The sequence below is a fragment of the Phaethon aethereus genome (genome assembly GCF_964289735.1).
Source record: "Phaethon aethereus genome assembly, chromosome: 11".
Classification (NCBI taxonomy): Eukaryota; Metazoa; Chordata; class Aves; order Phaethontiformes; family Phaethontidae; genus Phaethon; species Phaethon aethereus.
This window is the reverse complement of record NC_138587.1, coordinates 1,627,375-1,649,804: the sequence shown is the minus strand read 5'-3', so window position 1 is coordinate 1,649,804 and position 22,430 is coordinate 1,627,375. Positions and strand designations below refer to the sequence as shown.

Here is a 22,430-nt window from a genome sequence, read left to right as displayed (position 1 = left end):
CTTAGGATACTTCCAGAAGACTGATTTCCTACGGGAGAGATAACTGTGTAAAAGCCTGAGCTTGTCTCTGACTAAATACTGCCTGTTGAAACCCCAAAGGTTTGTTAGCATAACACGCCGCTTTTCCTCTTTGTTTGTTTGTTTATTGTTTCCTGTATTTGGCGAAAACGAACCAGATGAAGTTCCGGTACCCTGAACCCAGCTTAGCTGCACGCTTGAGAGAAGGGAGAGGACAGCTAAAGGGCCAAGTCCACTTGCAGAGCCAGAACTAAGAGGTTTAGGCAGCGTAGTTACTCCAACCTTCATTCCTCTAGTGAGACTTCAGAGGAGACGGAACATCCTGAGGATGCGGATGGGAGAATTGTATCTCTTTGCTTATCGCTGTCCACCCGCGCTTGCCAAGCGTGGCATGATGGTGATGCCAGCCCTCTGCTTCATACAGTGCAATGGGCTTTCATGTGTTTTTCTCTTCATTGCAGCGTATGAATATCAGCAAAATTTCCTTGCTTCTATATGTTTTGCTCTAATTTTATTAGTTTCATTAACAACCATTCACCTGCAACCAGCCCAGAGGCACCAGAGCACATCGCTAGCAGCAGGTAACGTTACAGCAACCTAAAGTTATTTCCCCTTCATGAACTTTGCTAATGTACTTACCAGGAGGTCTTACTGCTCTTGCCCTAGCTGTATATAAGATAGAGATCTGAGATTTAACTAGGAGCCAAAAGTTAGACCTCCAAATCCATATTTAAAACAGATTAGGGAAGTAGTGAAAAAATATCCTTTCAAAATGTGCAAGGCAGCCAGGGCTGTCGCAGCCCGGGAGGAGGGTTTGTGTAAGCTGCACGTTCTCGTCGGGCACCCCGGGGAGGAGTTCCCTGCTGCGATCTACTAATAAACATTTTTATTAATAAACTTAACAAAACCCACACATAGCCAATAGGACCGGAGAGATTTAAAGGTAGGAACACAGATGGTATTTCATGGTCAAGCTTGGTTATTTGTGCCAAAGATATTTTTCCTTCCTGTATAAATCCTTATAAACAGCAAGGTGACTACGAGGATATTTTAATTTCTTTCCTTGAAGTTAAGTGGTGTTAACTACAGCCAGGAGCAAATTTTGAGATGAATGATCTGAGGAGGGTCTAGAGACTTACACTTTCTTAATTTTGGAAGGTTAATTATAAAGGACAAAGCTCCTGTAGAAGTAGTACAGCGTTCATGTACAGTATTGCACTTGGGCCATTTTAGTACTGGAATGCAGCTCCTACACGGTCACCTTCTGACAGTTCTTACTTATAAAGATGGTGAACGGTCAACTAATCATTTTAATAGAGCTGAGAAATAATTTACAAGAAGTTGGGTGTCCAGCTAATGTGGCCTTCTGTCCAGCTCCAAGAATCGGTTTGAACGAATGTTGGTTTCCTTATGTGTGTTTTCTTGGTCAGGCTTTTAAAAGATGACTTTTTTCACTTCATTTCTGATTGATTTACATGGCCATATGGTGTTTTTCTTTGCTTGTATACATGGAACTCATGTCCGGCACAGGGACTGAAGTAGTGTTTCGATTTTTAGCACGGGACAGAGAATGGTGGCAAAACTGAGATAGCTTTAAACCTTTTTAATTTCTCTTGGCTGTCTGGGTGTAGGCGTTTTCTGTGGGAAAAGAACCAATTCCTTTTAAGGTTCATTATCGAGGGGCAGAGGTTAGCTTTTTCTTGTAATATTCATAGTGCATAACTGCACATGTGTTTGTGTGCGCAGGCACCATGTTCAGCTGCGACCCTTTTGGGGCTCATTCCTCAAGCTATGGAAGGATACTCTGAAAACAATTTCTTCTTGGCATTATATAAAAGTAAACTCCCAGAATTGCTGTGGATTGGTTCAGTCTTCTCAAAGACGCAGGATGAACAACCATCATATAACTCACTGAATGGGTGAGGCCAGCCTGAAAAGTGCAGAGGGATGAGGGAGTGGAAGAAGCAATGAGAGAGGGGCTTTGGCTGGTTTGGGTGGTGTATTCCTGTTGACAAAGCCTGAGAGCCCCCGGGACACGGATGCTGGTGCCTACGTGTTCCTTGGCCATCATGTCATGGCTGGGAGGGCAGGGACAGAGGGATGCGCCGCTGGGCTTGTGTCAGCCGTCTTGGTTTTAGCCTTGACCTTAACCTGCCCTTTCCCGAGTCACCGGTGCAGCCATGCAACTCCATCTCATGAAGGTTAGGACTTGGAAAGGGATATTTACTCTGTGCTTAAAATCCTGTTCTCTAAATTTGTAGTAAAAGCAGAAAGTAGAGCAGTGGGAGTGCTTTGTCCAAACTGTGCCAGAGAGGAAAAATGTAGCCCATTTTCAAGCACCCAGAGCCCATGAGCTGGAGATCCTCTTTGCATGTAATATATCTCCTTGTCACCATGCAGTTGAAATCATCCTGTCTGTACCTGTTCTTGGAGTCTTTTCTGCCTTGCAAAGGTAATGACGTTCATGCAGAAAGAGCTCAAGCAACGCTTTAATGAAGAGAGACTGGATTTTTACTAGGAGCTCAGTATGAATTTTGATATCATCACACTACCTTGAGGACACAAAGGCCCAAAATATGGAAAACTTAAAACCCCAAATGTTCGTGCGGTGCGATTCTGAAAATCTCAAAGTGCAAAGTGGTTGTATTTTTACCACTAGAAAAGCTAAAGATTCTGTTCCTACGAGCCCTTCAGGTCCTCCAACTGCAGTAAACATGGACTGAATAATAAGCACCTTAGCTACTTACACCTGTCTGGCACCCTGTCCTTCTGCTATTAATTCATTTCTCATCTTGTGGTGATTAAAAGATAGAAATCCTACAAATTCTGTCAGATCGCATCTTATTTTGAATGCGTCCTGCAGGTGAGATGTCTATGTACTCAGTGAGAAGGCAGCTTATTTGTTGGGAACTGAAAATGAATTAAACTGTCATAGCCTCTGAACGAGCAAGAAGCTGCAGTCTAGAAGCTAATACTCAGTTTCTGAAGTGCTTGCTGGGACTGAGCAAAATTCTTGTAAATTTTAATGGAAGGAAGATAAATCCTGAATTGTCAAAAAACAACTAAACACCATGTTTTAATAATTAGAAGATCAAGAAGTCAAATAACAAAGAGGATAATTTTTGAAAATACTGTTTCCTCTCTGTAACGAGGTTTTCATACCTTTCTTTGTACACTTACGAAAATAATAAAAAGTAACTTGAATTGCAAGTGGAGACTGAAATGCTGTAGGACTGACGGGTCCCTACAGACAGATGATACAAAAGGAGCACCAAAGCATGCACCAGAGCCCGCACAAAGGTCAAAGAAGGCTTGCACTTACTAAGCAGATCCTTGGCCAGGACTCCAGTTACTCCAACTTCAAAGTCAGGAAATGGGATGCTTCTGCTTGACTTATGACCCGAGATCATTAGTTCTTTGCATTTCTATAGGTACTCCTCTTCCCTACAGATCCCAGACTTCTCACAGCTTTTTTCTGTGTAATTTTAATGCATAAACGGGATGTACCTGAAAATAGAAGCAGGTGTTTTACTACTACTACGTCAAGTATCCATAGCCGTGCACAAGGTCATTGTCCCAAGGGACTGTGCCTCTAAGGGCCTCTGGAGGTGACCCAGCAGACAATGCTGTGTCGTGCAGTGTTGCTGTGGAGTCTGCAGCCCTGTAGCATCCAAGTGCATCCCCTGGTTTTAAGTGATCCACCGATCTTTTAAATATCAGTGTTTAAAAGCTGTCTGCATGCAGCTATGCAAAGCAACAATTAGCAGTAACCTACAAAAAGTTTTCTTGCTCCTGTAAAATACAGAAATGGTGTGTTTTTGAGTCATAGTTCCTGATACAGTCTCACTTGAGGACCTTCTGGGTCTATAACAGCACCTATCCTTCACCTTGGCCTTCTGCTTATTGACCCTGTTGTCCACTGCTCACCGTTTGGGCAGAGAACAGGGGTCCTGCCAGCACCATCTGCAAGTACCTTGCTCTGGGTGCACAGCAGGGGCATGGAGAGGCTTGGCTCTACACCATGCACCACGGTGGGGTGGCTGTGGCTTAGCCAGGAGGGTTCTGGGTACCGTTCCTGATAGCCCATGAAGGTGACCAAGACAACTTCCCCTTGGCCTACAGAAGACTTTGAGGCAGCAGAGTTTGCCTCTGCACTGTTGACTTTGTCATGGCTATGATCATGGCGTCCACTCTTGGTCTGCCTCCTGACATGCAGACATGGGCACTTCATGTCACGATGGGGTTTTGTCAGGATGTGGGGAATCCACAAATGTCTATGTTGCATTTTGGGAGCCTCACTTGAGCTCCTACCCTTTGAATTGCTCATTTTTGTCAGCTCTGACAAAACCAAGCTTAACTAATAATATACGTCCTTTTAAGAGTCGTGATTAGCGAAATCCCATTTACCATTTGTGCTGACGTTCTGAAAGAGCCTAGGAATTACAGCCATTTCTTCCCATTCACTCTAAGTGTTTTCACTGTAAATGTATTCTGGCTACATTAATCTGTAACAACAATTAGATATTTGCCTAGTGCTCATAAGGAACCGGTGAGGGGAGATTTCAGTGGAAGATTTTCTGTACCAGCTTTTGAACTGAATCTGTATCTGATCTCAAAGGATTGTAGGATAGACAGGAAACAATTTACCAGGCCTAGAATGGAAGCTATTCTAATTCACTCCTTCAAATCTTTTTTCACTCACTGGAATTCAATGAAGAATGGGAATCATGAAGAAAACCATAATCTTAAAGTTCAATGCTACAACAGGAGACATTTTTCATTGCTTTAGGGAAAAAAAAAAGTTACGCCGCAGGAGGAAGCTTTGAATATAGATACGCTGGAGTATTGTCGTAATCTTCAATCTTGACACAATATTACTTTACCCTGCTGAAACTTATTTTAATATGTCTTGAAATAAATGTCACCCTTGAAGTTTTCACCTAGAAATCTGAGGAAATGCAAGGCTGCTTTGAATTCTCATCTAAGAAGGGGTTCACATCTAATGCCATGGTAATTAAAATGCAGGTGCTGTGGTGAGAACTCACCTGAGGATCAGGAATCGTCTGTCCCACCGCTGTCATTGCCCCTCCAGGCTGCCAGCTGGCTTTGCTCAGCAGCAGGCACAAAGGAAGGCTTGTGGGGTATCCTTGCCTTGTTGCTTGCCCTGCACCTCTTTACCTGTGTTAGTCACCTTAGTATATGGCAGATAAAGTTAATTCAGGATCCTGATCATGAACCGTTCCTGACTCAGACACTTTTCAGCCTGTGTCAGTGTCACAGAGCCCAAATAAGGGGGTACACAACGAACAGTCTTCCTATAGCTTAGTCTGTTCTTTTCCATCCCAACTGCATGCTCATTACAGGAATAAGAACATATTGTGGAGGAGGAAGCTATTCCTGGATGCTAGTCAAGATTCACCAGACCTGGGCTGACTTGTGACAGCAGTATCTCTCGGAAGCAGATGGAACATTTTCAGGGCCGGGGAGGGTAGAATCATTTAGAGGCTCCATTCACAGGAGTGATTTTCACTAAAGAACTCCCTGAGGAAAGAGAGATGGGAGGGAAGCTGGAGGGCAGGAGAAAAAGCCTTCTGATATTTCTTGCTTTGTGCAAAGCTAGAGTGAAGTAAGGCTGATCTAGCTTTGGTTCATTTTCTTTTTAGTCAGTAGGTTTGAGCAGTGATAATTAATCTCTGGAAGAGGTCTAGGATGATGCCACTGTGTCCTGAAGCATCCGTTTTAGATGGCTGGGGTGATAGATGACCTTTGCCTGAAATGCATTGCCAGTCCAAAAGCTCTCAACTGTGACTAAATAAAATAGGTACTGTAAAGATTGGGCTTTTGTTGGTTGGTTGGTTGGATTTTGTCCTGTTTTCTTCCCCCAGGCAGTGCTGGAACTCCAGTGATGTTCAACAAAAATGGTGATGCACCGGGGCGCTACGACATCTTCCAGTACCACACAACCAACACCAGCACTCCGGGCTACCGCCTCATCGGCCAGTGGACAGATGACCTCCAGCTCAACGTGAGTCTATCTTATTCTTTGCTTGCACTTTTTTGGTCAGGGATAGTCGCTAAATGTTTTCTTTACATCATGCAAAAATTAATAGGGATCTTTACTTTTTTTTTTTGCAGCTACATAAATGCATGTCTTCTTGTATGTTATCTTCTTTTATTCTGTCCTGCAACCTTTTCCCTGTAACCTGAGTACCAAAGCTCCTCAGACTAATAGAGACATTAGGTGATGATGCACATTTTATTACTTTTGTGTGTCTGAAGTCCCTAGTTGCCAACTTGGAAAATGAAGCAGTAATGCTTTTTAGTTTGAAACCAGTGGCCTTTCATGTGCAAATGCTTTTCAGTTTTCCTAGTTATATTCTTCAGTTTTTCTAGTTTTAGGAAAGCTGAAACTAAATGTTTTTTGAGTGACTCACTTTTCCGGTGTTACTTTTAAGCACGTAGCAAAGATATCCATATGAATGAGATGGCCTTTTTGTAATGACGCCTAAAGAAAAACAAGCACGTAAGAGCAGGTGATCAAAGACCTCCAAGATACTTTGATGTTTCACAGATGAAAAAACCACAGCTGATGGCTGAGAAAGCTGGAGACTCTTGTGTCAGCTTCGTCCGCACAAGGATGGTCTGTGACATGTCTCTGGAGATCTGGGTTCAGGCTTCCTGCTTGACTTTGTGCAAGTTGCGTGAGCCTCAAATAATGGAGAAATGGTGCCGGTTTAACCTTAGAGTTATCTGACTCCTTGTAGATTGCTATTAAAGCACAAGGACAGTGTACTCAGTTCAGTTTGACTGCTCTTCAGCAACAGAGCCTGAATAAAATCAAGGTATTCCTGAAGGGAAATGCCAGTTGCTACAAAAGGGTTTTCCTCTCTCAGTCAAAGTTCCCACCTGAGGTTATACCAGCTCCCGCTCCTTACGTTGTCCATTCTCGGTGTGTTATGGCTCTTTCCCTGTCTCTGCTGCTGATTTCCTTGGAAAACGGTGTGCAGGGTGAAAGGGAGGTGGCCAGGGCATACCTGGCACGCAGCATGTGGTCACAGCAACTGCGGCTTGTGCCTCAGGTCTCTGTGTGCGGACCCAGGATAGTGCTTGCTGCACTTGCGGGACGAGACCCGTTAATTGCAGGGAGATCTGAGCTACTATTCCACCTATGCAGCTCTTCAGCTGGGATGCAAGCCGTCGGCTATCTAGGTACATCAAAACACCATCATCTGGACTGTAACCAAATGCAGGACCCTTTCTCTTTCTGATTTTTTTCATGTCTTTTGTTAATTTAAGTAACTAATGTGGACTACCAAGGGTCCAGTCTTTGAGACTGACCACAACGTTTTGCTCTTCTTGAATTTTGGCTCATTTTGCTGTATGCTCTTCCGGTGTTTTTCAACTTTTGATGTTCTATTTAAGGAAAGCTATATTAACTTGCAATTTACAGTTCTTTTAGCAAAAATATTAATATTTTATTAAGTAATCCTTCTTCATATAAACTACACATCCTGATTCATTAAAATTTAAAGCTAAATTAATGGAGCTTGATGTGTATTCCTGTTGTTGTGTTAAATGTTTCCATAAAAAGCACACTTTCCTCGCCCTCATATCCTCACAGCTACAGGGTTACATCAGTAGTTGAGATTCTCTCAGTAACTTCCCTTCTACTTGCTTATGGGTCCTAGTTTCTCACACAGGATTAGCATTGCTGTGGTAGCTCCTGTCTGTATTTTCTTACAATAAAAGAAAATTGTGGAGTTTAGAGAAGTCAAGGATACTCTAAAATAACCAACCAAAATAATAGCTGCTATTGAATACATCCCAGGAAGAACTGCCAAAGGCTACAGTTTGTCTTCAGTAATTATTGTGGAGATAACGCTTCAGGATATATTTCCCCAATTCTTACTTAATACCAACATGAGAGGGGAAACAAAAGAAAGCATGTTTGCTGAGAGTGTTAATTTTAATTTAGAAAATGCTGAAGTGATGCTTTGTTTTCCAAGAGATTTGTCATCTTGGGCAGTTTGGTTTTGTTCTGTGTGTCTGAATTTCCTCAGTTACAACAGAGAAAAGTAGTTCTGCCCTGTTATGCAGGCCTTAATAGTAAGGGCACTCCAGATCTCAAAAGCGGTAAGTAAGTAAGTGCTGAAGACCATCACAGGTGAGTAAATATTTTCTTCTTTATCATTGTCCTCATTCAAAGAAGGAGCAGGAACATCTTGGCATTTTATTTCCCTGGAAGTGGTGCTACTGTTCAGTCTATCATCAGCCTAATCTACAATGGTGTCTGTCACCGCCCTGTTCACAGTATTTTGGAGTGAGAGGCAGAAGTAGGGGAGCACAGGGCTGATTAATCTTGATAGCTGTATCGTATTTTTTCATGTAAAATTACAGAGTGGCTTCTTTTTACATTTCTCTTTCTATTGCACAAGACAGTAGATAGACTGAAGAGATCTTTAACAACGTATTTGCAAGTCTTAAAATACTCTATACCAGCTTGTTTTCTTTTTGTTGTCATGAGTTTATAAACCTGGTTTTAGAAAATGTCTGCAGCTGTCTGTGTATTTCTTTCAATCCTGATTGCTTCTCCACATCTTTGTATCACCTTTTGCTTTTTTGTGTCTGGCAGAAATGTTCAGTAAAGGCAGACGTCTCCTCCCTGCACACCCAAGAGCCAGACTCTGCTCTCCCTTTAGCAAGTTTGTATGTGAGGTGTCTCCTCTGAGTGCCGTTGACTCACCCTGGATTTACATTTCTGTATCTGAGGTCAGAATTCGGTCTATAACCAAGAAAATATTTTATGACTTCTCACTGCAGTAAACGTGGGACGTAATGTAGCATTTATGTAAGGACAGTATAATCACCAAATTTTCCTTTGCTTGCTTGATGTCAGGCAAACTAGTACAGCTTTGCCTAGTACTCAATGCATGATTTAGTAACAATTTTGGCTGTATTTCATAGATAACGACGCAAGGAGAAATGAGCAGATGTCTAATTTTAAATGGCTTGGCCAGTATTCCATGAAAGACTGGTGCAGTGCTTTGTTCTCCCCGCAGTGAGGTTGCGGTTACAAGATGCCCACCCACCTCCCATACGAGGTCACGGAAGAGCACCTCCTGCCTCTCTCTTACGAAGATTATGTCAAGCTCCGTCAGCCCTTTTCGTCCCCCTGTGTGCAGATTTAGCACGCCAGACTTACAGTTCGCATCCTCCTGCATCCAGTTTGAAATGCTTTGCCCTGAATTTTAGGATCAGAAACTTGGCCAGCTGCATCCCTATTGAAATCCAGTATCGTGACCCCCACAGCCCGTTGAATAGCAAAGACACAGCTAATGCAATTAGACAACAAAACTGTTGACCACAGTAATATTAGCATCTGGAAGCAGAACTGTCTTTTACTATGCTAGCGTTGAGGCTACACTCATGTATTACAAGGCAGTTGCATCATTGTGAGGAGAACTATTTTAACTGGATTTAGCTTTAATGATGTGTTTCAAAACCGAAAAGTGCTAGTGGTGAAAAGGGGGAATCTACCACGGGGAGAAGGAGGTGTGTCATGTACCAGCTGGTTTTTGGTTGTTTTGCTTTTCAAATGGGCAACTTTTTCCTTAGCAATAACTAGATCTACAATACTTGTGCTGTTCAAGCAGCAGAAACCAGTGAAGATGACTCTGTGGGTTAAACATGAAGGCAGAGTAGCCAGAAAGGAGACACAGGTTCTGCTTTCATGCCTTATGTTTCACTACTTGGGTTCTGCTTTCATGCCTTATGTTTCACTTTGAATTTTAGAAAGGTAATTAACTCTCCATGCTGTTTCACGCTGTGTATGCCATAGATCCAATAACAGTAGATGTCTTCTTGACGCGTGCCTTTATTTGTTAGCCTCTGTAGAGCACTTTGAGGTTGCTCAACAGGAGGCACTATAGGCATGCAAGGAACTGACTGACCAGCTCTGGTACGCCGCTGGCTTTTATGAATGCGACTTGTAATGCTTTGAAGTGCCTGAAAAAAAAAGAAACACATCTCTCCTGGAGGATCGGATGTGCCTGAAGGAGAAAGAAATGGATCACTCCTAGAGGAACTGCAGGTTCTCATGGGAAATTTGGTGATATTGCTTCTCTTTCTCTATATAGAGTTAACTCAGCACGTCCCAGTTTTATTATGTTTTCACATCCAAACCTCTGCAAGTGTCCCTGAACTGTCAGAATCCAAAAATAAAGAAAACAATCCCTGTGAAATTATTGAATCTTATTTTTCCAGGGATTTGTCTTCTGTGTACCGTGTCACAGCAGCATTCTCCATCATGTTTCCTGTGACTCCTTCCCATAGTTGTCTCCACAATTTTCCTGCAGTGCCTGAACTCCCTCCCACACCTCTATATCATTTGCTGTGCAAGCGACAGCCTCTATTGTGGCTGTTGTTGAATTAACACGTATGCTAACTGGTCGGCTGCCTGGCTGAACCAGAAGGTTCAGAGAGATGCTTGGTGTTGGTGGATCTTTCTTCTAACTCTCCACTGAGTTTTACCAGGCCTTCAGACACTTCCTTCAGAAATCTCTGCTTGTAGCAAATGTGCTTCAACTTCCCCAGCAAGTTCAAAAGTTATTAGGAAGGAAGTTGGTATTGACAGATGGGTGGGCAGACAGAGCTTCCATATGTTCCACTTCCTTCAAATTTTCTTCTAAAATGATAGCAAAATTTAGAAATATCCAACAGTTATGCAGAATGAAAAGTAAAGTAAAGCTAGTTTTGCTGTTAATAATTTTTTTTTAAATGTGATTTACGCAAAAGTGTTGCCCAGGAGGTAGACTGCTGTTGGATTTGGACAAGTGGGCATACCAGTTCATTCTCTTGTATTGCTGAAGTGAGTGACAGACTTGCATTTGACTTAAAAGGCGGAGCTTTGGCCTTTTCTTCCATCTCTACCCTATTGTCCTATATCATACTGACAAGCTTCTGAGCGTCATTAAAAGGCTGAGCTGGTTTAAAGTTTTCAGTTTGAGTGGCTTAGTCCTGATTTGGATGTGTTCGCACTGCCGAGGCTGAGCCATGAGCAGGCTGGAGAGAACCTGTCCGGGCTTTTGCTCGTCTTTCTGTGATGTAGCAACAAATGAGTTCTTGGGGTGTTGAGATCCTGTGTGATGGACTAGAGATCTTGACTGAATACCAAGACAGAAGCTGTCCGTGGGGGAAGTGCTCTCACCTCCGTTGTGTGGTGGAGCACCCAGCTGAGATGCAGTGTTCATCTCGTACCATCCCTCTGCAACTTGCAATGTCGTGGCGGACGTGATGCCCCGTTTCACCTTCGTCTTGGTGAGTTGTGAAATGGTTACAGGAGACCTATTTATTTGCCATTAGAGAGGGATATCTTTCTAGACCAAGCTAATGGTTTGGTTTTTTTCAGTTTGATTATCTAATTAATGCTACACTTCTAGCCTATTAGTGTCCTCATAGGGTGCATCATGTTGTTTTAATTGCATCAGCATCTCCAGCTTGTCAAGTGCGCTCTTCCAGCTCGATGTTACGGCTCATAAAGGTGCCACTGGGCGCTCAGGTGCTGATCAGATGCTGCAGCACATTTTCAGGGTGGCTGAAGAAGGTGGATTCTTGACTGCTAAAGAGCAATGATGGAAAACATGGTGTCCTGTCCATTATTGCACTGTAGAGATTTCAAGTACCTCTTGAAACATGTTTCATTTCCAAAGCATCAGACAGGGTTAACTGTAAGCTCCAGATAAAATTAAAACATTGCTCTAATTAATTTGTTTGCAAAAAGAAACAAATACATATTAAAGATGCCTAAGCATACCATGTGCAGAGATAAACAAAAAAATCTGTGTTGTTTTATAGATGTGCCCTTGAATTGTAAATTGTTTATTCACATGAAGCCGTGTACAGCTTGAAACATGACTGCCGATTAAATGGAGTCTTGCATGCAGCGTCGGGAAGGCTGGCTGCTTAGCAATTCCTTACACTTTTATTAATTTCCTCCAGCAATAGGTGATGTATTGCTGCAATCTTTCTAAACAAATTCTTAGAAGATTAATAGTATTGATAATTATCAATACGGTTCCATAAACACGTACGTTACATGGATCTAACTCCCCTTATAAATCCTGGCTCATGTGATACGGTGTGAGGGAGATTGCTCTGTGCTTATTAATAACTCCCTCCTCCTTGGGGAAATACCTGTATTATGTTGTTTTCTTCACTGTAGGTTCAGGCCAGTATTTTAGAGGAGCATGAAAAATGGGGGAAAAAGCCTTGCTTTAAAGAAAGTAACATTCCTGTACCTCGGAGTCTCTGGTCTTAGAGCACAGCGCGCGCGTAGAGCTCGATGGCCAGCGAGGATGGGGAGCCAGCGCTGACCCTGACGGCAGGGCTGGTTTCAGAGGAAGTCGTTGACAAAGAGAATGATGTGACTTGCATGCTGAAATTCTTTTTTGCGCACAAATAGAAATATATTCAGTAATTTTTTAATCGTTTGTGCAATTCGTGCAGCTCCTGCTCACTTGAACACCTACTGAATCTGTTTGGGCTCAGACTAATCTATCTACATGGCATCAACATCTCTGTTCTAGACTTTGGAAATAAATGTTATGAATAGCAAGCTAATGAAAAGAGTAATTAAATGTGTAACCTTCTGGCAAGAGACCTATATGTACCTGACGTTTTTGGTAGAATATTCTGAATGGCAATTAGATTCAAGCAACTATTCCGCAAAGTTTGATGCTCAGGAACATTCTGCCAACAGATGGTATTTCTCTAAAATAATGTGTTCAAATTTATTTCTGTTCATTGGGTTTTGGTTTTGTTGTTTGTTTGTTTGTTTGTTTTTCTTGGGGTAGAGCATGTTCAGAGCAGATGGGTTGTTTTTTAAGAATATTAAAAGGCAAATCTTTCTGGAGCATGTGCAAATTTCAGTTTATTGAAAGCCTGGGATTTCCCAGCTCCTGGTAGGAGGAGAGCAAAAGGGCATGTATCTGGTGAATTTTTGCTGCAAATAGCAAGGGATGAGAGAATTTCACTGCAGTGACCATAGGGTTATTTTGGGATTGTTTAGACACTTTTTTAAAAGAACGTATTTGACCTACTATTTTGAAGTATTTTATCCGAAATTTAAAAAATAGAGACTTTACATTTCCCAGCCTGGAAAGTTTCAGCTTAAACAATTTCATCTCAGTGAAGTTGCGTGTAACTGAAAGCACAATTATCGATGGCATTATCAGTTCTAGCTCCTGTAGGTATGCAACGTATAATCGCAAAACCCTTATTTGCCAATATATATTAAAAAAAGTGTGTGTTTACATGCCTTTATATGTGTATATATGGATGGATGGATGTAGATACATGCACAGACCTTTGCAATATATAATCCTTAAGATTTCTGTTGGTTTGCAACATCTGAGTAAGCTCAAAATCATGGTTCAAAGATTACGTCAAGATAGATAAAAATTGGTATCAATTTCCTTTCTCATTTCAGTTATTGTCACATAAATTGGCTCTTGCAGTGTCATTTCCTATTCCTGTTACAGACCGTAATGAGTAGCTGGTACGAAGATAATACATCTATATTGCAACCTGGAGCCTGGAATCTTGAGAGCTGACGGGTTGACAGGAGGTGTGCATTATTCACGTGTTAGACAGTCTCATTAAACAAATTCAGCAAATGAGGTCAGGGTGTTATTTAAAATAAAGATTTTAAGTATTAAGCATGATTAGTATGTTTTGTTTGTGGAGAACCTTGAGCTTTCAGCCGATGCAGCCACTTGTTGAAAATTACCACCATTTACATTTTTAATGAAATTGGCTAAACCCTCAGATTTAATTAGCTGTACGTTACAGCATATCGGCATACATGGACAGGTAGTTGTATCCAGAAGTAACTGGGTTTCTGATAGCTGAAAAAATACGAATTATTTTAGACACTGCTGCCTCATTGACATTTTCGGGAAGTAACTTAATCCGGGCTATTTCTTTCCCATGGCAATTCTGCTCAGCCTGTGCTGCTTCCGCCGACATGCAACCGCTGCTGCCGCTGGCCCCCAGCTGGGCCGTGTCCGAGTGCAGCGGCGTTCCTCGTCTTCTCAGGGCACTCTCCGGAAATGTTATTTTGCCCCAAAATAGGTTTTGCGAGGTTTGTGGTACATTAAAAAAGTTCTGGGCTGCTTATTTAAGCATTTACACCCCACTGCGATGAACCAAAGCCACCTGAAGCGCCTCTCTCCCGTGGCACCATTACTGACACGCTGCGTCTCCGGCTCCCTTGACCCTGGTCCCGTATCTCCACCCGCTTTTCAGCGTCGCATCGAACGGTCCCCGGGTGACACGGGGCCACGGTCTCGCTCGCGGGGCCACGGGTGCCTGACTTTGTGGGAATTATTTCGCAGCATAAACACTGCTAAACGCAAAGCCCTTCCAGAAGGGTCTACAGCCTGTTTGCAAAGCCCTTGGCCGTCGCTGGGCGTTTCTGAGCGCAGTCTCTGCTACGCCATCAGGCAAACTGTGTGCGGTCCAGTTAGGAACGTAAAGGTGAATAATTACATCGGTGTTACCGAAGTACATCCCAGTTACGCGGTTTGGCTAGCGCGTTACCATGCCCAACTTGTCAATAGCTATAATATATACTGTAATAATGTAATATATACTGTAATAATAGACGTTGTTTATTTTGTTCTGTCATTAGGTTCTGTAATCTTTCATTGCTCATGTCAACCATGACCGGCATGAACACCTTTAATTATCTTAATTTGTGGAATTAACTCTCAGCCAACTGGAAAGGGATTTTTCAAACCACTGGCCCGCTGAATGACCATATGCTAATTCCATAGTCCGCCATCAAGTCTCCAGAGTGCAGGCTAGCAGGCAGCAGGACCGAAATCACGTTGGTCCCGCTCACAAGCTGTGATTGCAGCCTAACTTGGTAAGCGCTCTTGGAGTAAAACCAAAGCGGTTTGTAGTACCACAGGTGGTTTTGACACATTAGGTTTAGAAAGGGCTGTTGTAAATAATTTTTATTCAGATAAGGGCACAACCTCAAAATACACGGTAGTAACCATGTGAATCAAGCAGCACTTCTTCTGTACCATGGAAGAGAGCTAAACAAGTCATTGCAAATCCTCAATAAATGCAGATAATTGTGTCTTTGCTTTCTTTTAGAAGAAAGTCCCGGGTAGTGCATGTTGTAATCCAGAGAATCTCAGAGCGCATCTCCAAGTGTCCTTCAGGACACTCGTGCCAAACATCTAGCATGTAGTGCCAAATTAAACCGGGAAATCTTCGGGGCAGCTCGATGTTGACTGCATTAACGCAGGTACGCGATAGAAAGCTGAGGGCTACGTAACGTTGGCCGGTAGCTGGAACGTGGGTGCTGCGAGAGCTGGCACCCCATGGGAGTCCGGTGCGGTCATTCTGCAGCAAGGCCTTGTGTGAAGAGGATCAGAAATCCTGCCGGGGTGGCATCTTTTGGTACGGGGAAAGGAACTTAGGGAACTCGAGCATTAGGAGGCTTTGGTAAGGTTGGATGTGAATAGCGTAACAGACCCATCCAGGAGAACAGGTACCCGCAGCTGTCAGTCACCACTTAGAATTAGAAGATAATTCACAATGAGAAGAGCCAGGCCAGTGCGGACCTCTTTCCTGCCTGTTATTTGCCACATTTGAAAATATTAAAACTGTGGGGTTTTTCTTTTCAAAGAAGAAAGGTTATGCAGCGAGTTGAACTTTCTAAATAGATTTTCACGATATAAAAATAGGAAGGCAATAGCTAAATCTTACACCTCACTCTGAAAACTAGCTCAGACTTGGAATTAAAGATGTGAAATGCCGTTTCCTCTTTGTTATTGACCCATTTTGCCTAGGTGGTAATGTACACTGTGTGAGCTGTACTACCTTAGGCAAAGAAAAGGGAATTAAGCTGTATCAGCTTCTGGCAACTCTGAGCATTGGTATAATTTTCCTCCAGGTCTGAGAATGCCACAAGGTAAAATGTTTGTAGAGCTATAAATGTGAAGAGAAACCAGGCTGAGAGAATATCTAAGGTGTATTATATATCTTTTCAAAGATAGGAAAGAAACAGAAACACAAGGAGCCCATAAAATCTGTAATGGAAAAAATTATGTAGCAGAAGACTTTGTGACTTCAGAATTTGCTTCATCTTGTGTGTGGTTCTCTTAAATGTCCACGAGCCTGTAGGCAGGCAGACTTACGTTCTGAGAATGAGTAACGAAAGAAATAAAAGGTCACAAAATAAATCACTATGTTTTTAAAATAGGTGATGGTTTTGCTCCTACACATGGCTTCTTAAATCCCTTTTTGCAAGTCTAATGTATTTTTGTCAGCAAATATATTCAAGAGCAAACACTTTCCTGGGATATTTTATGGGTAATTAACAGGTTTGGTTGCTTTTGGCAGGAGTAATAATGTCAGTTTGTGTGTTATTGAGGGCATAATATATGCCCTCGGTAACATAATATATTTTTAATACCTGAAAACAGAAAGCTGCTTTTCGATGACAGATGTGTTTTGCTGTGTTTGGAGAAGTTCACCCGGCTGCGTAGAGAAGAACGCCGCGCGTGTGCGGCGAAGCCGCTCTGCTCGCCGAGGGGACAGCAGGATACAGCAACCTCTCAACAGCAGCCGAGCCCACGGCACGGGGCAGGTGGCTGTCGGGTGATCCGGTAAACACTCGTGTTTCTAGGACCCCCGTAGCTCCTGCGTCGGTTTGCTCCCACCGTGCCTGGCAGCTGCCCTCGCCGCCCTCGGTCGCGGCTCGTCCGCAGCGGCGCAGAGGTGCGGTGCCGCCTTCCGTGTTTGCGGCTCGTCCTCGCCCTGGCCGAGGAAGCCTGACGGAAAGCGCTGTCCGTGTTCAAGTCGGTGAGTTGGGGCGGAGGCGCGCGGTTCACACAGTAGACAACGGCAAGCCGGGGCTCTGCATGGAGACGAGGGAGAATCGAAGAAGTATCAGCAAAGCAGCGATTGAATTTCTGCTTCTAGATCAAACGCATTTAAGTTTTGTCTCTTTTCCTTTGCAAAATAAGTGTAATCTCTTGTCCTGGAGGTAGTGGTCGGCAGCACGGAGGTTCGTGTCCGGCGAGCCCAGCGGGGCAGCCCCCGAGACACGGGTGACGTGTCGCTCTGGGACGTCTCCTTTCTCACCCGCTCTGCGTTTCCTCTCGCAGCTTGGCTGTGTGCTAGAAGGTCTGTGGTTAATATCCCTGTCTCCGAGTCGCGAGTGCCTGGCGTTCTGCTTCCGGAGGCCGGCACGCAGCCGGGGCCGGTGGGGACCCGCGGGGACAGACCGAGCGCGCGCTTCGCGCTGCGAGGCACGCGGAGGGCTGGTGGTTCAGCTCTTCCAGCAACATCTTCCAGGGAGGCACGAATCAACGGCGCGTCCTGACACAAAGAGAGGGGAAAAAAAAATATTATGCTTCTGTGCAGAGGACGAATGAAATACACAGGGGCTTCTGTTGAGGTGCTCACGTCTGGAGAACTGAGGCTTTCACGTGCCTTTCACGTGCAAAACCTGGAAGCCAGGGCAGTGAGCGGGATCACAGGCTTTTGGACTGCGCCTGCCTGAGGTTTTCGTTCGGCAGATCCTCGGCAGGTGCGGGCCGGCGTCCTCCAGGCACACCCGTAGTCCTGTGGCTATCAGCGGCAGCCAAAGGCTTGCTCCTTTGCCTCCACTTTTATTTATCGAATTTGCATGGAAAGTTTTTAACGTATTGTCTTAGCAGATATGGGAACTACTGGCTTAAAGCTGTTTTTGTAGGTCCAAAACATAATCCAGCTGTGTTTTGCAAAATGAAATTTTGCTACCATACCGATGCAAGTGCCGAGGGTAGTAGAGTAGAAATTACAGTGACCGGAGAACATTGTGCCTGTTTGCTTTAGAGGGGAGAAAGAAATCCCATAAAGGGTATTTAAAAAGCTCTGCACACATTAGGACCATGTAAACAGTCCTTAGAGTTTCCAACACTTAAGCAAAGCATAAAAGTTCCTGACAGAGAAAATGTATTGAATAGGTCAAAAATAATCACTTTTGAAATGTCCCTGAATACTGATTTCTGTGGAAAATTGACGTGGTTTGCAGCAAGACTATAATATCGGATATATAGCGTGGATTTTAATGTGTCTCAAGCTAATTGTTCACGTGATAGGCAATGATGGCCCCAAATAAACAGCTGCAAAGGGTCTTCAGCCTGCTTTTAAAAGGTGAGGGGAGGCCTTTATTTCCTGTGTTTTCCTTTGTTTCTTCTTCCACTAATCTGGAAAAGTGCATTTTATATGAAAATGGTGTGTTAAACGATTCCCATGAAACAACCTTGCTTGCTTGTTAACCGCAGCCGTGGGCGGCGGGGAGGGGTGTGCGTCTGACCGCTACAGGCAGCAGCCGAGCATCTGGCTGCCAGCGGGAACTGTACTTAGACCTTTCGTTCCGCCCCGTGCCCGTCCTCCAGACCGGTGGCGAGGGGTAGCGCAGACCTAAACCTCCCCTCGCGAAGGCCCATCTTGGGTCCCTTTTCCTCTCAAAAACACGACGGGAAGAGCTGGTGCAGGCTTTTCTCCGCCGCCGCCCTTACCTGAGGTGTGAGTTCATTCAGGACCCGGGAGCCCTGCACAGGGTCGCCCCTCACCTGGGGGCGAATCCCACCTCCCCGCTGCGGGGAGCGCGCCGGGAGGCCCCTCCATTTCGCTGAAGGCATCGCCCTGTCCCTCGTTCACTGCGCTGGAAGGAAGGTGCACAACGGGGACTGTGTCTTACAGTCAAATATTCAGGGTGCTCACGTGGAGGGAATGAGATACCAGGTCCAGTCTTTCTTTTTCTTCTCAAGGAGATGGAAAGGGATGGGGAGGAGGAGGCAAAGTGTTGTGTTATTATTGCTTTAGTATGCAAAAATATGATGAGGCACGAAATTACGTAGCTTTGCAAGGTTAAGTTAAAAAAAACCCACAACGAAGCTATGAATTTTTTTTGCAGAATTTTAGTGACATTTCAACTAGACCAATACCATTATCACTTTAGGCAGGGTGTGATTGGAGGGCCAGTACTAATTTAGATATTAAATCCATGAAATTATCTTCAATGTCAACGTATGCTGCTGGGTTTTTCCATTTTGTCTCTCTACCCAAACCAGCGTCTCGCGCAGCTTTCAGAGCAGAAGGAACTGCCGGCATCAGCCCTTGGCCACCTTCCCCTGCAGCAACCGCCCGTCACAACCACATCACCTTCCTCTTCCTCTCCCCGCTCGGGTTCAGCGAGATGTGACTGCGGTGTTGATGGAAGACTGGCCCCAAGTGCAGCATAATTAAAGGCCGATCGGCCAACCCTAATTTTCTGCGTACCATCTACAGTTCTTTTAGGGACCGACTGACTGAGTATAACCCGAGCAAGATAATTTAATAGTATTAATAAGGCTGCAGCAATCCAATTAAGGGCCTAAATGAGTTAGGTACTGAGTTTCACTCAGAATTTTGTATTTCTTTCATCTTGCTTCCCCGGCCTGTGTGTCATTATGCCATGCAGGATAGACACGATGAGAAAATTGCTGTACCATTGATGCTGATTCTTTAAAAAAGTAAAAGTGGGACCAAATAATTTGACTAGCAAATACTGATCTTTGAATCAGCTTGGGAATTAGTAGGATAAATAAACTAAAGCATTTTGAGTTGGCAGGCACTTCAAGATAAATGCTACCCAAATTACACACATGCCATTTGGTACATCTTTCCGTCTTGAAAGTAGTATATCAGATTTGGCAGATGTATTCCTTTTCATAATCGTAAATAACAGGAAAAAAGAAGTTGTTAGCTCATAAGCAGAGATGAACGAACATAAAGGGCTCATCCTTTTCTCAAAACCTGGTTACGGTCAACTCCTGACTATACCATGAAAAATAACTCAGAAAAGGAGTTTTCAGGAGAAAAATCAGAATTCCTGGATTTGTTTAGATGTGCCATTGTCATCCAGGCTTGTCATTTAGGACTTAAACTTGCCAGTTGTTGAGCATTATGGAACAAGCGTTTGAACGTTGGATTTCGACTGCTTAAACAGTAAGGAGGTTTTTTGCCCTAATGTTGAGCTCTGTTTGGCGTGCGCTGGTACTTTGGATTGCGGGTCTCCTGTCATCCTGCACAATGAAACCCTTCAATTTCGGTGCTGTAGGACGGGCGCTGAGCAGGTACAGAGCTACAGATACCTGGGAAATTCTGGTAGAGTTAGTGGGCACGTGCCAAAAACTGCACGCTGGTGCCTTTGGCCTCATCTCACTGTACCATGGCTTTATTACACCTGATAGCTTCCTTCATCCTACTTCTGTGCTTCTGCTTTCATGTACCACTGAGATCTTCGGATGGAAAACAGCGTGGGAGTCAGCTAGACCGTTTTGGCCTTCTCTGTTGGGGGGCATACAGAAGGTAGCCGTATCTAATTTCCTGCATACCTCATGACATTTAAGTTTCTTAATTATATTCTAGCTGCAACATGAGTGTGCTTGAAATAAGATACGTGCAAACATGTCCAACCATTCTAAAAAGCAGAAGAAACTAAAGATCTGAAATAACCTTTGATTGAAGGGAACTTTGTTAAGGCTCCTTCTACCAGAACAGTAAAATATTGAACAGTTTCTCTTACATCGGTATGTAACTGGGCCACCTTGCTTTGAAATGACATCTTTCATCTTCTCCCTTTTTTGTTTTGCATTGCAGCGTGTACGAATCCTGTCATGATCAGACCACTCCTATTGGGCTCCTGGCGCTTGATGTGCGCGGGATGGCTGGGGACACAAGGCAGGCTGGTGCTTCATCTCTCCGACAGCAGATGCTGGGTGCTGGCGGACCCAGAGGCAGGTTAAATGGCAGTGCCAAGGTCATTTGGGCACGGTGACCTCTTCTTGCTATGCAGGAGCATTTTCCTCCCTGCAGGCTGGTCATCAGAGGTGCCAGGCTTCACTTCCAGCTGCCTCTCACTGAAGATGTGACAGTGACACTGCAGGACAAGCCAGCTGATTCAGTGCTTGAGAGGGGTGTCCAGGCTACTATTTCCGTAGGTCTGCTTTTGTTGTCCCGGTTAGTAGGCAGACAAGCTGTAAATTGCTCCTCTAATTAAGCAGAATTTTATCTCCTTATATATGACAAGAGAAATATCAGGAGTTGGCAAAAGTGCAGTTTATGAGTGAGATGAGCGGACTTTTTTCCAGGCTGAAATTGTGGCTTTTGAGTCCTGCCAGCGACACCTCCTCTGAGCGTTGAGGGGCACATCCTGCTCCTGGTCCCATCTGCTGAAAACACACAGCCTCTTCAAAGGCTTGATGTTGTTTAACGGACTGCTTTACGTAGATTCCTATGAATATATGTAGGCACGTCTGCTCCAGACCTCTCTGAGTTGAAACCCCAATTCCTACTCGGAGTTTGTGCCGTCATTAATCAGGAAGAAACGTACCCACTTTTCAGGAATATAATCAGTGTCAAGACATCACTACTTTTGACCCACACCCTCCAAATAGTTCTTCAAAGAAACCTGTAGCCGGCGGATCGGTCGTTTTAAAGAAGCCAGGTGAGCTCTTGCCGTTGGCGTGCCGCGGGCATTGCTCGCGCCTCCTTCGTGCCGTAGTGCCGACGGCGTGGGCTCGCTGGCGAGGCTGAAGCTGCGAAGCCCGGTGCAGCTCTGCAGCGAGGCTGATGGTAACGGCGTTCAGACCGGTTTGGTGAATTAGTGAGCTCGGTTCAGCCACTGGGACTGGATTCACAGCCAGAGACCTGACAATCCGGAGCTGGGGTAAGTCTCAGCATTTTGTGGTGTTTTGCTCTTTTCTGGCGCCCTGGATCGAGGTTTCTCGGAGCATGGCTGACAGCGAGGACAGCGTGCTGGGCTGAAAGCTGGGAAGTGTGCCCCTGCGGCTCAGTTCTCCCCATGTCTTTTCTGAAGATGCGGATGCTGAGGGTTGGAGGGACGCTCATCTGGCGCTGAGGGTCGTTCTTCGGATAAATTACCACGTAAGAGGGGAAGGGCAGGAGTTTTCTCAGTGTTGAGATCTTTGTGTTCTCCGGAGTAAAGCACATCTATATCTTGCTCTCTGCCCCAAGTGGGTAACTTCATTTTGGTTTTGTTCGGGGATTCTCGTTTGGCCCGTTAGTTAAATGATATATAAATCTAATATAAATATAAATATCAAATGATGAGGGAGGGTGATCTTCTCCTAGAATATTTAACTTTGTAGACTGAATCAGATAGTCCTGACTTAGCAAGTTTGTTTGTAAAGGTGAACTGGAACGGTATGTGTAGAAGGTGTTTCTGCTTAGCTCGTACTTTGAGTGCTGCATGTGCTTTATGCCTTGCGGCTGCGCAGGCCTAGTGCCCATCGTCTCGCTTGTATAACCAGCCTTCAGAGGCTGCTGTGAGTGAAGGCTAT

General features: G+C 44.3%; 1 protein-coding gene across 2 annotated transcripts in view; it reads left to right on the top strand.

Moving 5' to 3' along the window:
• Window positions 1-22,430, top strand: part of GRM7 (glutamate metabotropic receptor 7) — a gene marked incomplete at its 3' end in the record, with an annotated part of 304,230 nt that overhangs the window by 203,846 nt on the left and 77,954 nt on the right. For both annotated transcript variants that reach the window (XM_082004663.1, XM_082004662.1), the window contains exon 7: window positions 5,904-6,043. In XM_082004663.1, coding sequence (XP_081860789.1) covers window positions 5,904-6,043 — 140 coding nt within the window. The remainder of the gene's footprint in view (window positions 1-5,903; window positions 6,044-22,430) is intronic.